The sequence below is a fragment of the Neolamprologus brichardi genome, chromosome 2, assembly GCF_056152115.1.
Source record: "Neolamprologus brichardi isolate AB-2024 chromosome 2, ASM5615211v1, whole genome shotgun sequence".
NCBI lineage: Eukaryota > Metazoa > Chordata > Actinopteri > Cichliformes > Cichlidae > Neolamprologus > Neolamprologus brichardi.
In genome coordinates, this window is record NC_142105.1 from 20,171,127 (window position 1) to 20,187,936 (window position 16,810).

Genomic DNA, 16,810 nt, shown 5'->3' on the forward strand with positions numbered 1-16,810 from the left:
AATAAAACTGTGCAACCCGAAGGAAGGCGAGGCTTAAAGCTCCTAATACTATAAGCTGTTGCATACACTATTAAAAGTTATGAGAAGCAACGACGGCGCCAACAGCATTCAATATAAATTTAATAAACCACACCGACAATTAAAGTTAAAGCCTACCCACAGCTCCCAATGCTCCCAATATGGGGCATTTTTTAGATATTGGCTATTTCAACTTTTACCAGTTATTTTAGCTATAATATATTCTGTTGTGTGGAGAAGTTGAAAGTAGCCCACACAACCCTCCCTAATGACAGAGTAGCTAATTGGCAGTAATGGCTCTTTTCACCGATATCATCGAGCTGCAGCCACAGAAAACCTCAGCAGTTTAACACTAATCATTTGCAGAGAAACAACTGGGGCAAAAAAAGCCTGAAGTAGAGGCCTGGAGTAACTCCCTTTGCCTTAGATGACCAGCATCTATAAATGTGTAATTACAAAGGCTTAACCATTTGAAAAAACAGACAGTTGTGACTGTTATTTTTCTTTGTTTGCTGTTGTTCCTCGTCAATAAGGCATGTTTGTTTTTTCCTAGGTACAGCCTTAGTGGGCGCACACACATACGCATTGTTCACCTGTTAGTTTAGTGTATTCAAGGGTGCTACACGAGCCACGGGTGACACACACACACCTACACAGACACACACACACACAAACACACCGTTGCCTCTGAACTCCCCCAGCAGACAGCGCATCATTTGACTAATAGCAGCTGAAATGTTGCGTGTTCAGAGAAATAAGTAGAGGGGAAACTAGGTCAGAGAGAGAGAGAGAGAGGAAAAAAACTGGCATTTCACCTTCCTATTGGTCCGAGCTAAAGGTTAGCAGGGATGCTGCACATGCTGGGACACACACGTGTGCGCACACACGAGCTCTCTAAAGCTAAAGGTTAATACGGTTCACATAGGAGTTGCTGAGTTGGTGCTTATCTTGGTCTTAACCATTATGTCTGTGTGCACAAGGCTTGATTGCACGCCTGTGTGTGCAGCTAACAATGAGCATGAGTTTCATCCCTGTTAAAGACAGAAGCCAGTTCTTTATTTGCTGTCCCGTTAATCCCGCCAGAGACTCGGTTTGCTTTCTATCGCTGTCATCTTCCAAATGTGCATTAATCCACATTAACAATCCGTCAATATGACTTCTAACCGCGTATTTCAGTTCATATCTTCATCCGACTGATAACATCCTCACTAACTTCTAATTAGTTATGAGGAACCTTTTTTTCGCAGCATGAATGATCACTTCAGGTTGAAATAATAATAAAATTTAAAAAAAACAAAAAAAAACAACCTCCCTTCAACATTGTTGCAATTTCATTTGGTCATGTTCACTCTGGGAAGTTATGCACAAAGAAATGGAGCATAATATTCAATTTTCATTCTCTATTAACTGTCATTTTATACAGGGGGGGGAGCTGGGGAGATGCCAAGAGAGATGGCAGGCAAAATAGACAAGTATCTGTTGAGAATATTAAGAGTAACTGCCCTGAAATGAGCGCCTCACATGAAATGTGTCAAAAATCGTAACGGCGGCGATAAATCAGAAAGTAAAATTCAATACACGGGATGAATAACATATATATACCAACAGGGGATCTTCAGAGGAGAAGAAGTGGTTTGACGTGTGAATTATGTCCACTACTAAGCCACGCATTCAGACTTTTATTTATTTTATGTTGCGTATTAAGTATTAATGTTATGACCGTTAGCCTGTTTTGAGGAATTAAACTAGCAAATGAATGAGGCATTTAAATGAAGCCAGTTTTGGGACAGATACCATTATCCATGAGAAAAAAAAACAACTTTAAAAAAGTCAGAAAAAACGTCATTTCTGCATTAATGGAAAAGAACGGCTGTTTCTTATCCCACACTGTGACCATAATGAGGGAACCACTGGTCTGAAGATATTCAGCTTTTCTCAAGTTTTCTCCTTACTGTTGACATGAGAGCTGATTACTTCACAGGCTGCGAAGGACAAGGTCTAACTGCGTTTTTATATGCCATAACTGTGAGGGACACCTTTTCCCTATGCCTCAAGTAGAAGAAAACTCTTTCCATAGCACGCTGCTGCCTTCTCTGCACAAATGTTAAATGCATGAGGAGCACATTTTTATTTGAATGCACTAAAAATGGTTTTTCTCCAAAGCAAATGCATTAACAATGCTCTTGCTGAACGCTGAATCCATAAATTGTTTTTGCAGTATTCTGGCCTCATTCTTATTGTACTGTCAAGGGGGGGGGGGGGGACGACAACAACACTGATTATCCTATTATTTCTCTCATGAAAATGCCTTTGTATTTAGCTTAGTCTACTATAAATCCCAGTAGTTATGTCCTTAAAAACATCCCGCAGCATCCACATTAGTGGGTGGTAGTGCTATTGTGAGGTTGCACATGTGTAATCAGGAGGCAGATGTACAAACAAGGTCCCCCAGTAAGCTCGATCCTCAGCAGGATGCTCATTGAAGTTTTTTTTTTTTTCCCTCCGTCTTGCTTCATTTGCACTGCTAATCACACGAGGTGAACCGTGGTTCACCCGCTAAATCCCGACAGATGATAAACCTGATCCTCGCTGTCTTTTCTCCGGCCTCTGTGGTCGTCTACAAAGGCCGATATGGGACTCTGGATTCCAGAAAGGAGTCGCCCTCCTCGATCCACCTCTGAGGGCGCACGAGCCACAAATCAGCCCACGCTGCCTGATAAAAGAACCGCTGGGATGGATCGGAATGTGGTGGGAGATAGCAGTGTCATGTCAAAGGCCGTGAGGGTCCAAAAAAACATAGACTAGCTCTAGGAGCCGTCTTTGAGTGACCTTGCTGCGAGAGAAACCAGAGGTGAAGCAATGGAACACGTCGACGAACTCGACGTTCACTCACGCTGACGTGTACAAAATGTTTGTAATGCATTTACATTTTTAAGTGTGCGAGGCTCTCGTGTGTCTGTGCGGCTCTCTTATACCATATCCATTCATCCTCCCCCGAGAGAGGAGCTTCATTTTCGCTGACCTTTTCAATACGGCCTCCAGAGGAGAGTTATGACAGCTGAGCGAGCCCGGTGTTTCTCGGCACAATAACACACATCAAAGATGGAGAAACCAACAAACAAACAATAATTCCTACTGCAGGCGCAGCGTTTCCCCTCTCAAACAGGCGATGCAAAACAAACCAAATGAGGCAATCTAAGTGAGAAGGAACCGTACCGGTGGACGGGGAGGATGCAGAGTCCAGGCACTGACCCAGGTGAGAAAACTGCCTTCAGGCTAATGATGCTGCTTGTATAATAATCAGGTGTGAGCAACATCAAAAGGGAAAGATTCAGCTAAACGTGGATTAATTGTTACAAGAAGTCAGAAAGCAGCTTCCATCAAAAAGCGGAGAGATATTACTCAATTAACGACAAAAACAACCCCCCCGAAAAAGAGATCCTGCAATAATCAGCGATTGGAGCTTTTTCTCGCTCAGTAACTAACTGATGATGTGTTGCAGCGATGGAGAGATTATAATGTAAAGGCAGTGAGATAGAGGGCAGAGAGAGAGATGTCAGTGAAAGAGACAGAGGGTGTACTTGTGATGGAGGACAGAGTCGACGTCGGTCCATCTGTTGTCCACAAAAACAAAATCTGCAAAAAGCAGAACAAAGACAGACAGAGAGAGGACAGTGCACAGGTGTGTGGGCGTGCACGTGTCCCTGCGATTGTACACGTGTGTGTGTGCCCGCGCGTGTGAATTTTTGCACATTAACGTGTGAGCCTGTGTGCCTGGGCCCCGGGGGAATCTCCTGTACCTGCTAACATGGAGGCGACTGAGCAAAGCTGACTGCAGCTAACATGCAGTGTAAAACGCACACGGTCAAACCTGAGACACATGGTGGCACATGGGCAGATGGATTATATATTATATATTTTATATACATATATATATATATGTACATATGTTTATATTGTTTTTTTTTTCTTTTTTAGATATATAGCAATATTAAAGTGGGTGTGGGGAGTATAATGGAGCTGATGTGAAAAGTGCCAGCGCTCTAAGCAAGGCTCCAAAACCGCAATTCGGCTTCTCGAGCATTGAGGCCAGGCTTGCAACACAAGAAGCAGGGAAAGAAACACGCTTTTTCCTCCCTTTCCCCCCGTTAACCACCCCAAAAAAAAACAATCAGAAAAGCACAGCAGACCACAGAGAACATGCTGCTGATTACATCCTAATATGCACAAAGGCAAGCAATTGACACGCGTATACAAACATGCACAAACACACACACTGATTACATCCTCTCTTTCTCCTCTCTCCTGATCCTTGGTATCGTTTACACGGTAAAGACGGCGCTGATCGAGGACCAGTGGTTTTTTGGCACAGGCCAGCAAAAGAGCTCAGGAGCTTAACCTCTAGTCCGATGAGCGGAGAGAGACTGAGGCTCAGGATCCCCCCCCACCGCCCCACCGCCTTGGTGCCCCCAAGCACAAATAAACAGCTACAACACAGACAGACACACACAAAAATGTCTAGCTTACTCGAAACAGTTTCCTGAAGAATCTGTCACCGTGCAAGAGGGATGGGAGAGGGTGGAGGGGTGATCTTAGGAGGAGAGAAAATAGGTGGAACAGCAAAGGCGGATGGAGAGGTAGATTAAGTTGCACGGAAGGGGGTTGGAGGGGGGGAGGAAAAGACGAACAGAAAAGAGACGAAGAGAAATTGGACCCATGGGTTTGGGGGGGGGAGAACATGTACGAAATCATCGAGTCGCTGCGAGAGGCGGCGCGAGCCTGAACTCAAAACGCAACACATATTCATTTGAAGACACGTTTCTTTTCAGCATCCATCCATCCAAACAACCAATCGTCGTGGCACCCGTGCACAAGCTCCCGACAGCGTGCACGCTTTTCACTCGTGGGACAGCTGACTGAGAATATCTCGTGCTGAGCTACGGCACAATGCATACAGCAGCTTCTATTAGGCGAGCAAATCTGTGGAGAGGGAGAGAGATGGAGGACGGATGTGTGCGAGCAGATTGTGTTTTTGTGCAAGCATCTATTTGCAATCTAGTGTGAGCTTATGAGTATATATATATTTGAATTTGCTTATGTGGCTTTGGGCTTATTTATGCCTGTGTGTTGGGCGCGCATGCATGCACACACAAACGCACACGCCTCTTGTGTGTTTGTCTGCTCCTGTTACTGTGTTTGTGTGCCTGTGGTCGTGCTGGAATGGAACACGGACATTTTGCCGCTGAGCTGAATTCACAGAAACGGGTTTGGTCCTGGCCTGCAGAGCAGTATTTAGACTCTGTATTTATGCGTCGGACAACCACAGCAATCTCTATCACCGCCTTGTGATTCATGTTTGTTTGCTTTGCTCTGTGTTGATTCGATTCCATCAAGAAGTTGCCCCCCTCCCCTTCTATCTCGTTCCCCTAAAACTCTTCCCACAGAAATGTTCACTCCATACCCGGTCAGAGTTTCATCAGCCACCCCTCATCGGAGCTGACCAAGCACGCAGTGGGTTTCCATAGCGAGGATGCGACATTAAAACTAACAGCCTCTATAATTATACATCCATATTTCTCCGATGAGTTTGTGTAAACAAGTCCGGGCTCCAACTCGGGGGAGGCGGACTTCTTGGCAGGCCCTGGCTGAGGGTGCCACTGAATGGCTGTCGGAAAACAAAGCCATTTCAGAGTGTGCCTTGGAAAAGACAAACCGCTGTTCTAGGGATGGTGGAGAGGCAGAGCGAGCTCCATCTGACAGACACAGAGCTGTGATTTGAGCTCAGTTATTGGCCAGAGAAGAAAGACACTGAGAATATGTGTTGTTGGCAACGCAGAGGGCAAACAACCTCAGACAATCTCTGATGGAAAGGAAAATATGTATTTCCAGAGTGTTTTAGATTACGGGCCTTCATTGTTTTATCCCGTGTTTCTGCTTGCGTGTTTTTTTTTTTAAAGCGATACGCCATTGTCCGGTATAATTTGCCTTATGGACATTGACGCTCAGCTTTCCATGTCCTACATTTACTTTTCCTAATCATCGCGGACTCCAAAAATACAGCTACCCAGCAGTCTTAATATGCCTCCCCTTCTTTTTGCCTGAAGCTATTTTAGGGGTTGTAAAAACCACAGAGGTTGTTTCAGCATAGAGGATGAAATTAAAACAAGCCCAGGAAGCCACGTTTGACAACTGAAAATCGCTCCTGGAGAAATAGTAATTCGACAAATGAGTTTGTGCTAGATGAGAGGGTTGGAAGAAAAAACTAAAACAAAAAAAAAAAAATCAACAGTGTTGTTGCTTCTGAGTCAGCTCTGCGGTCTCTCGTGGCCTCTGTGCTGAGAGGAGATCTAAGATAGCGGTTAACAAAAATGACTTGAACAGACTTCCCACAGCACCTGCAAATGCACACACACACACACACATAAAACTTTGAAACGTGAGAGCAGAGGACGGATGGTTTAAGGGGTGGAAACGAGGAATGACATCGCAGGAAAGAGCAGAGCGCGAGGCCTCGCATCCGTGCAGGATAAAAATATTCTAATAAGATCAGCGCGGAGCACAGCCGAGGAGGGATGAGTGTCTGCGTTTGGGGGATGCACGGAGAGGACTAATTGAGATGAATACATGAATATATCAGCTTCATCTAGCAGCAACGGGTTCAGTCGTAACCAATGGTTACCATTCAGTTGTACAGTCACATGAGCAGCCCCCCCCTCCACTTACCAAAAAAGCCCCCCCCCCCCCCCCACAACCCTTCAATGCCCCCCCCCCACTCTCCCCCGCCCCTGACTCTAAACAAACTCCTCTGTAATAAACGAAAGGCAATAACCAGCGACAATCATGCTGTGCCTGCTAACCCTCTCTGAATGAAATATCCAAAGGAGAGCTAGCAGAGGCGGCCCGGATAGATTTGCAAAGCAAGCAGAAAGTCATATATTACACTGGCACTCTAATAAACACTGGGCTATGTTCACTCACGGGGGAGGGTGGTGGTGGTGGGGGTTAAATCTCCTTAGTCCAGGCCATGATGCTTCACCGGTGATAACCTGACCTGTTAGCGGGGTTTACTTTTGAAAATGGAATCCTTTAAAGCTTACTGATTAGCCGCTTTAACCTGTAATCAGTAACATCAATGACAGTTATTTAGTCAATCAACAACTATTACTCTCTACGATCAATACTCAATAACTTAAAACACACACTGAACTTAATCACGTATGATTAAATTTAAGGGTTACTCGAGGCATCTTTTGTTTTTTGCTTCTTTTACAAATGCTATTTATAACTTTTGAATCAAAAGGATGTTAAAACTGCTTCATTAATATTGCTTTTAGAGTTTTTTATGCTTTTAAACTGTAACGTTTTACAAAACAGGACAGACAGAAATGTTTGCCAACAATACAAATTATTATTTCAGTGCCTGTCAGAGATTTGGGTTTTTTTTTTCTTCAATGTCCACAATCTGATAAATATGCAATGAAACAATACAGCTTTTGTTCTCTACTTATAATAAGTATGTAGGAGAGGCCATAATTGATGCAAAAGGAAAATCCTACACGGAGCCTCTTGCTTGTAATTAAAATATTTCAGTGTGATTTTTACAGAGGGAGGCTACCAGATGTTAACAGTTATCATTTCTTGACAAAAAAATTCATTTAATTGCCAGTTAAGAAATGTGCGAGTTATTTGCATCTCTATAATCTGACAATCAAAATGCCTTTGTGTAGTTTAAATGCTCCGCTGACAACTCCAGCTGCCTTGTTTCTGAGTGCCTCTGATTTGATTATGGTAATTTTATGTTAACTCTAAAAGATGACATTTAACACTTTTTTTCTAATCAGATTACTGTTATTGCGCTACATCATAATCGAGCCACTAGTGTCGATGTATATTTATTCGGCTGTGTACGTGCCTTTGCATTTGTATGCGTGTTTCCAGCTTCCCGAAGTCGTGAACCTTGCATTAGTGCATGCGAGGTATGATAGAGAGTTTATGTCCTTGCATGCAAATGTGGGGCAAGGGAGGATCTTGTGATCTTCTGCAGCCGAGTCCAGGGTTTCATCCTCAACCTCCAACAACTCCAAGGCCAAAAAAAAAATTCTTATATATGCGAATGTTATCCAGGGGGAAGATGACTGCTATAGGTGGTGGTTGGATGGAGGGGTATTATGTGTGGGCTGAAGCATAAATAATAGAGATACTTATGTAGAGGAGAGTCCACATCAAAAAGTATACTATGAGGCGTGAGCACCACAGAAATGAAAAAAAAAATCATCTCAGTGTGTCAAATGCAGTTTGTCAGATGTTCTCGAGCAGTGATTTTCAAATACTGGATAAGCACCCATCTTTAAGTGTTTTGGGAGATAAATACGGCTCTTTCGTGACTGACTTATTCTCAGACGACAACAACAGTCTCTTTCTGTTTCTAGAACAAACAATCCGAAGGTGTTCCGACAGATTTATGTGGAAAGTCAAAGAAATAAAATCAGCTTCACTGTTTGCTGTGAGCAGACATAATGTTTTTGGGCTTTTTTTTCCCTCCTTTTCGGTTGCTCCCCCCCTCTCCCCCTTCCTGCCTACTTTCTCTCTTTCAGTGGGGCATATCTTGTGGAGGTGAGACAATGTGTGCTCCACTGCGGCAGCATTCTGGTGGGGAAGTCTGTGCGTGTCAGTGTCCATGATGGTACACTGTGATGGAGAGTGACAGCTGTCGGGAGGCATCAGGCTTACTCTGCCCCGCTACACGGGAAGAGGAGAAGTGCACCATGATAGGTTGCCTCCGTCTCATGCCTCGTGGCCTTTTTTCCCTTATATCTAGCAGAGCTTTACCGGCCCGGCTAACCACTGCAAACGTCTAACCAAGCAGTCACGCTACATTATCTCAATGAGGAGCGAATGGGAGAGAAAATGAAGGGACTATTTTTTTTTGGCTCCTGCTAGGTGACATATAAAGAGTGCCTGTGTATATATTTGTACAGGCGTGTATGCTTGTCCTCCCTCTCTCTCTTACCGCTCTGTTGCTCATTTTCCCCATTATATTTCCTTTTCCTTTAAAAGCCTCCTGTCTAAAATCACCTCTCTCCTGCTTCTAACCCCTAAACGCGCCGCAGTCATTTTGCTCACAAACAACTCGTTCGAAATCCACGTGTTTAGACAACGCAATGAAATATAACCAGTTTGTCCGCTTTTACACCTGGATGGGGGGTGGGAATGTGTATGTGTGTTTATGTGTGTGTACATAGCTGGCATGGGGGGAACTGAAGGTCTGGGATTAAGATCAGTGCAGGGTTATCATTACTGACCCCCCTGCTGTGTTTCCGTGACCCCTTTGGCCATGAATTTTGACCTTTAAACCCACCACGACTCCTGTAAGAGCGGGGCTGGGATGAGTGGACGGGATCCCCTGTGGTGATCACCAGAGTCAACACACACACACGCTCACCATTTGGTGCTTACTTTACCCCAAACCTTTTGTTGCTTATTCTGCCCCACGGAAAGAGACGAGGTAAAGGATGGGAGTGGGGGTGTGCGAATGATAAAGGGGCTAACAGAGCCACGGAGTCAGACTGGAGGTCGGGTGTGGACAAGAAAAAGACTGCCAGTAGATTGAGTGGAATGTCCACTCCCCTGTGCGTCTTCTTCTGATCTCAAACGGTGTCTTTCCCGTCTGACCGTTAATCAGAGCAGATAAGCCAGGTCATTATACACAGAGCAGATTTACACCGCTCTGCTGGCTGACCGGACCACATTCCCACAGAGTCACTGGGATAACCTACTCACATCTTCTAGGCAGGGATAAGCTTGCCTAAGGGGGCCTCAACACACACACACACACACAGACACAGTGCACTGCTGCACAGGTAAAGCAGGCGGTGCGTTCAATGCAGGTGCTTATTCTCTCTTCTCTTGCGCCCTCAAGGAAATGCACACATAACACACACACACATATGCGCCAGCCACGCATGGCCATTATCTAAATGATAGATGAAGTGTGTCACGGTGTATGCACAGGCTGCGGTGGAATAAATAAAACAAGCTTTTCCTGTTGCAAAGGACAACAACATTACCATAATACCAAGACAAATACTACATCCGATTACTGCTGACACGAAAACGTTACAGTATATGAGCCTAATAATGATCCACCATCAGGCTGGATTCTGCACGACCAGACTCCCCCGTGAAGGATTTACAACTGCTTCTGTGAGAAAACACTATGGAGAGAGTGTTAAGTGCTCCTAATGCTTACATAAAAAAACACGCATCAGCAGGAATGCTGTTACGGAGCAGAGACACAAGAGAACGTTGCAGAAAAGCTCATTCGAGCTAAAGTAAAGCTGATGTTCGCTCAAACCGCAGTCGAGATGCACGGAGATGCATGTGCCATTAATAAAGTTTGCTCAAATATTTATGAAGTAATCGGGAGACAATATGCGGAGAAGCTCTGCGAACAGCTGGTTAGCAAAACTTTGAGGAAGACGCCCAAAAATAAAAAATAAAAAATGCCCAAGGTGTTATCTGCAAGACATGTGGGCGTAATAAAGCTCAAAGAAATATTTCTAAAAGACCACGAGATGCGTTGCAACAGCAGCCCACCCCTCTCTAAAAACGTCCCTTGATAACATCACAAGCTTCATGCTTCTCTGCATCCCCGTTTGTGAGGGGGAGTTCGCAAGTATCGATTGAACCGCTACACATGAAAAGAGAAACATATGTGCGATTTAATTTGTGTGTGTGGAGAGTGTGAAAAAAAACAGAAGCCACTTGTGAGACTAAAATCTACACATCTGAACTTTGGAGATGTTTTATACCCAAAGTTTAATTTTATACAGTTAAACCATGCAAGGAAGACTTATGTTCTTATTTGGGAAAAATGTAACATAAGGAGATTAATCGTGTTTTGTGAATATTTGGAAATATTAAAAAAGTTAATTATGTGTTGGATAAAACACTGTTATGTATCACGCGTCATTAGAGGAGACTGGTACTGGGTCCATGTTTTCCTGCAGTAATTTCTCATTGTGCCAGTCATCCTCTGACATACGGCAGCTTGTTGCATGAGTTTAGAGAGTGTGTTTCTAAAGTCAGAGTCATCTCTAATAGTTTCAGAATAAATCACAGATACAATGAAGACTTTGACTGACTGTTTTCTGAGACAAGATCAAGCAAAACTCGACGTCTAATTTTAGAAATGTTTTAAAGTCAGACAACTTTAAAAAAAAATACAAACAGAAGATAAAATTAGAGCCTAAGTAAGCAAAACAAGGCCTTATTTTCCTTTATTAGCTCAGTATGTTATCATGTGCAGAATCCCATTAAAAAGACAAAAACAGCAAATGTTTCATCTTTTTGCAGATTGAAATCATTAGCTCCTTCCCCGAAAAAGACGACATTTGATGACGTTCTGAAACCTCAGTGTATATCAGTAAAGACGTGGTGGTGGTGCAACTTCTGATGCACATCTGTGCTGATTCCTGCTTAAATAAATCAATAAAACAAGTTAACGTTGTTTTTTTGATATGCTCATGCACGATCTGCCTCTGCAGCTCGGCTGGCTTATCAACAGTTAAAAGATGTCAGGTGAGATTTACTGTTACCACCAAGCCAAAACTAACAATGAATGTCTGCTGCAGTCTTATCAGAGTGCATTTAAGTGTGAATCATATGCTTTATGTTTTTTTTAGATCGCACTAGTGATAGAACTCCTCCAACGTCAGACAGAAAATAAGGCTGTTGAAGACATGATAATCCTTGTGTTGAAGGACGGCAAAAGGACAGTGAGTTAATAAGACATATACAAACCAACCGCCCCTACATGTTAAACTGTTTGCAATGAAGTAAAGTACCTGAGATAAAACCCCTGTTTTTGTTTCTCTTTGAAGGCTTTGGGAGTTTAAACTGGAGGATTTTGATGAAAATGTTGCCAAGCCTCTTCTCATGCTGGCAAGGCTAGAAACCAAAAGAGGATCTATAATAGTTGCTTTAAATTCGTAATGATTTTATCTTCTAAATGTGTCAAAACTGCACTTTATATCTGGTTTTTCAGGTGTGAGTTTTTCAGGTAAATACAAATAATAAATGAGGTTTCAAGGCCAGATGCTCCACAGTCCAACCTCTGAATTTTTAGCAAGCTATATTTGATGCACAATTACTAACAGCTTCAATTCTGATGACTCGAACCTAGGGACATCCTAAAATCCCAAAACATGGCATACGATGTATTTAGAGAGAAGCAGGATGAGGCGGCCGACCGGTATTGGTATCTTCCAGGGTCTGGGCTCCGGTTATTGAGGATTATCAGGACAACTTCTCCTATTCCATCAGGTTTAAAATGGTCCTGTCCATTTTGAAATTGCACGTTTCAGCCCAAGATCCCAAAAGTCTGACTTGTTTCTAAATCACCCCTTGTCAAACATCAACCTTTTCCAAGGTTCGGAGTAACAGGATTGAGGTTTTCTACATTCTCCAGGAGAAAGACCTCAAACCCACCAAAGAACCAGACACTGCTGTGCTTCTGGATTTTCCGGCTCCTCTGACCCCACCTGTTAAACCACTGGTCATTACTTCAGCGCTAAATTACTCAACCAGACACTTGGGTGAAGCAGATTTACACAGCCAAGTTTAGAGATAGACGCGGTCCCATCAGTTTTTTTCCCCCTGGTGAGCCTCAATCCTTAAAGGAAAATATAGTACGTAAAGGAGCAGTCCAACCACGAGAACTCCTTCCAGCTCTTACACCCATTGCTAACTCTGAGGTAATTACTACGGCATCAAATTACACGAGCAGGAATCTGTGTGAAAGGCAGCAACCGCCACCCAGTACAGTGACTGACCCAGTTCCTTTGACACCCTCTACTAAAAGTCCTTTACTCATACACAGACAAGTGAGGTTACAAATTAAAAGATCTGTCCAGAGAGCAAGACTCTGCTATTGTTCCAGCGTCACTGCAAAAATAGTCACCTATAATAAGGAAGCAGTAATAATTTATTTTGACAGTGTCTAAAAAATATGTGTAGGGGAAAGTTTGCACAATCTACAATCTTTAATTTTTTAGTAAGTAAATTTAACACTACACAAGCATTATTATTAAAGAAAATATGGTAAAAGTACACATTAGATGGAAGGGCAAAAAACTCCAATTCTACAAGTTTGTAATTTCTTAATAATTTTCCAGAATATTTCCCAAAAATAGCTTTACAGTTTTACTTTACTTTTGGCACTAATTACAGAGAAAATACACATTTCCGTAAAAGAAAGGCTACATTTAAGCCCAAACTGTTCACTATTTATTTATCTTTGCAAACTGAAGTCTCCATATATGTTCAGCTGCCTCTCTGTGACAAATTTGGCATTATCGCACGCCCATCTGTCTGAAACGTTTCGCTCTGGTGATGAAAAGGTTCGCTCGAGTTAGTGGAAGCGATAAAATAAGAGTGCAACAAATGCACTGTATTTTTGCATTTCCATCATGTAGAAAAAAAGAAAAAAATAGTACTTTTTTATTTTTATTTTTTAGGAAATTTAATGAAATATTACCTCAGTTATTATAATATAACTGCATTCTAATTATTTATGTTGTGTTAAATTAACCTTTGTTTAACTTCAATCAGCAGCGGTTAAATATAATAATATGCACACAAATGCACGTATGTAAAGTAAATATACACACATACATGTTATAAAAGACTGAGGTCCAACATAATAAACTTCAAAGCTAAACAAACTAAAAACAGTGTATTAAGTAACTGTCACAGTCATCTCAGACCAAACAAGGGCAGTAATGTTCAGGCTTAAAAAGATTTCCAAAAGATTTGAAGCCTTTTCTTCTGTATGAGCTCGAGGAAAAGCTAGAATAAATAAGTCAACTGCTTCCTGTGCTTTTTTAGACAGCTGGCGGTCAGTAAAACAGAAACAGACAAGTGTTTATTTTATTACTGACGTTTTAGCAAAAAAGCAATATTTAAACCTAAAACGCTGCATCTAGTGGGAACTGCAATATAGCTGTTTTTACCGTGGTGTTGTTCTCTGTAAAACAGCAGTTTGAAAGAATAAAGTAGAATCAGGCTGAAAACTTTAAGCGAAATATCGAAACAGTGCCCGAGCGCAGAACTAAATAGCAGCAGTAAATCTACTCGGTGACTTTAGACGACTGCAGAAAATTCTATTTTTCCCACCACAAAAATGTAAAAAATAAAAAACCCAACATTCAGCAGTCAGTCAAGGTTGCCACTTTAAGGTCCCGTAATGATATGGAACATTTCCATCCTAAACACCTAATACCGCTCTGCTCTCTAGCTGCTGCTGTGGTGCTGCTGCAGCGGCCATTAAAATGCAGTTTTCCTAGGAAACTCCCAGGTGTGACTGTGTGTAACTGAGTGTGAAGCAGAGATTATTACTCAGATCGTTCAGTCGGGCCTCTGCGGTTAAATGAAGGTTAAAAAGCTAAATATCAACAATAAATCATCTTTCACGACAAACTTACAGGTGATGTAGTAGTTGACGTTCCTCTTGAACTCCAAGCCCATGTAGTTGGGGCTGAACTCCTGGAATTTGATGGTGAACTTGATGTCCTTCTCGGGTTTGTTACAGTTGACCAGGACGTTAGGATCGAGGACTGTACTGCAGCTCTCCGCCTGCTCCCTCTTCACCAGATACAACTTGTAGTATTCGTAGTCTCTCCCTTGGTCCGCTTTGGGACAGATGATATCCAGCTTGTCCCCGATGTCGGGGTAAATCACCAGGCCTTTTCCAGCCACAAACCTGAGAGTGGGGAGGGGGCGAGAAAAAGAAAAGAAATTGTTACAAACACATAAAAAACTAAGTCTGGAAAAGCAGCCGCATAATTCAGCAACAGTTTATACAGCCTTAATACTTTGAGCTGTCGGAGTTATGGGTTTAGATTTGTCTGGCATGGCCTTTTAGGCAGGGCGCAGTTAATTTAGCCCCGCAAAAACACTACATGTAGCAGCTTGACATTGTTCAGCATTAGTGTGTTTCACACAAATCCCCTTAAGTTCCTTCTCATACTTGGATATGAATCAAAGCATACCAAAAGTTTGCGAGAAGGGAAACAAGATGGCCTGACACAAAATGGCCGCCACAGAAACGGCCGTACGGGTGGGATTACATCACATTTTTGAAAAAAAAAAAGCTTCTTCATAATTTCTGATTTTTTGAGTTTTGGATAATACCAGCCTGTCGGCGTGGTATTCACATGGCATCTACTTCAGTAGCCTGCATCTCTGGAGGAAAACATTGTACCAGGGGTCTGCTGGGAGCTTACAGCTTCCCGGTTCATCTTCCCCTCTGCCGTGATCATCTACTGAAGGATTAAGATAATCCATCTGGCCTTACTGTACCTCTCCACCTCGCTCTCTGCTGCCAACTCAATCAGATCAGCTCTTGTTCTCCTTTATTCACTAAAGGTGGGGAACAGGAGGAGACCCAGTGTGTGTTTGTCTGTAAGTGTGTGTGAAGAGAGGAGGCGGAGGGGACACGCCAAGTACTAAGCAGTATGTTTGGGCAGTGGTGTGTATGTTTATGCACGCCTGCCTGTGTGTGTGTGTATGTGCGGTCAGCAAAATGGGCTGAGGTTGCAGTCTGATGTGGGGTGGGGGCTGGACGGGCTGAATCATTGTTCTGGACTTGTTTGAGGCTTAAAATGTCAACATGGTTCAACTCTGCTGTCCCAGTTAGCCAAGCATTAACCCAGACAGCCGGACTGACCACGGGTGTGTTTATGTACGTGTACGTGTCTGTGTGCGTGCGTGCGTGTGTCATGGACGCAGACAGCGAGCACAGCAGCAGGGCTATCTGCTAGATCTGCCCATGCCAGCGGATTTAAGCAGGATTTAGCAACGCGCGATGCATTTGTTGTTTTTTCTGATCCCTTGTGTTTTAACAAGACATCAGGGGTTGGGCCCCTCTCTGTCCCCCCCTCTCTCTCACAGTCTCTTCCCTCTTTTTTTTTACCCTTCACAGTGTAATCTCACCTTATCTACAGCCCCTCATTTCATCGTCACACACATCATTTCACCAGTAAATAACTGACTCCTCAGACAGCCCCGGATGAAAGTAGAGAACTGATGCCTGATAGTGTAAGTGCGCGAGTGTGGTCGAGCTTATCGGGGGGAGGGGGAGGCGGCGGCAACGACGGTGGTGGTGCGTGATCACCAGTCTTCTTCCTCTGATGATGTTAAACGCTGGCAAACACCCACCCATTGTAAGAAATGATCTTTTAAAAAGTCTTCAATCTTCAGAAGAAACCCCCCCCCCCCCCCCCCCCCCCCCCCCATGAAAATTAACATGATTGGATTAACATTCATGGCCATTCATCTCAGACAGGGTCATTACCAAACATATGAGTTCATTCACAAAAGGGATATGAAATATAAGATAAGAGACATGCAAAGTGGTCAAAATCCTCTCTGTCAGCTCTGCTGAATATGATGTCATGAAAGCATGTGTGGGATGGTGGGTATGTGGGGGGGGGGGTGTGTCTTATACAACGCTTGGAAGCGGGTGAGACGTTATTTGGCCGCCATTGTCTGAGGCTCATGGGGGTGGAGGTTGAGGGGAGGGGTTGTGCAAATTCAAGGGCCGATAAGAGAGAGGGAACTCGGGGTATCCTTTTGTCCTACGTCTCCCGACAATCTGCCTATTTTCAGCAGCAACAATTTGCATGCGCTTGTGTGCTCGTGCACTTGTGTGTATGCATGCATCCATATGTTTTCATGCATGCGCGTGTGCGTGTGTGTGCGTGTGTGCGCTGTGCCCAGTTACACGTGCGTA

General features: G+C 43.4%; 1 protein-coding gene across 1 annotated transcript in view; it reads right to left on the minus strand.

The window, feature by feature from the left end:
• Positions 1 to 16,810, minus strand: part of efnb1 (ephrin-B1) — a 58,500-nt gene that overhangs the window by 18,749 nt on the left and 22,941 nt on the right. Inside the window, exon 2 of the mRNA XM_006781751.3 lies at positions 14,502 to 14,779. Coding sequence (XP_006781814.1) covers positions 14,502 to 14,779 — 278 coding nt within the window. The remainder of the gene's footprint in view (positions 1 to 14,501; positions 14,780 to 16,810) is intronic.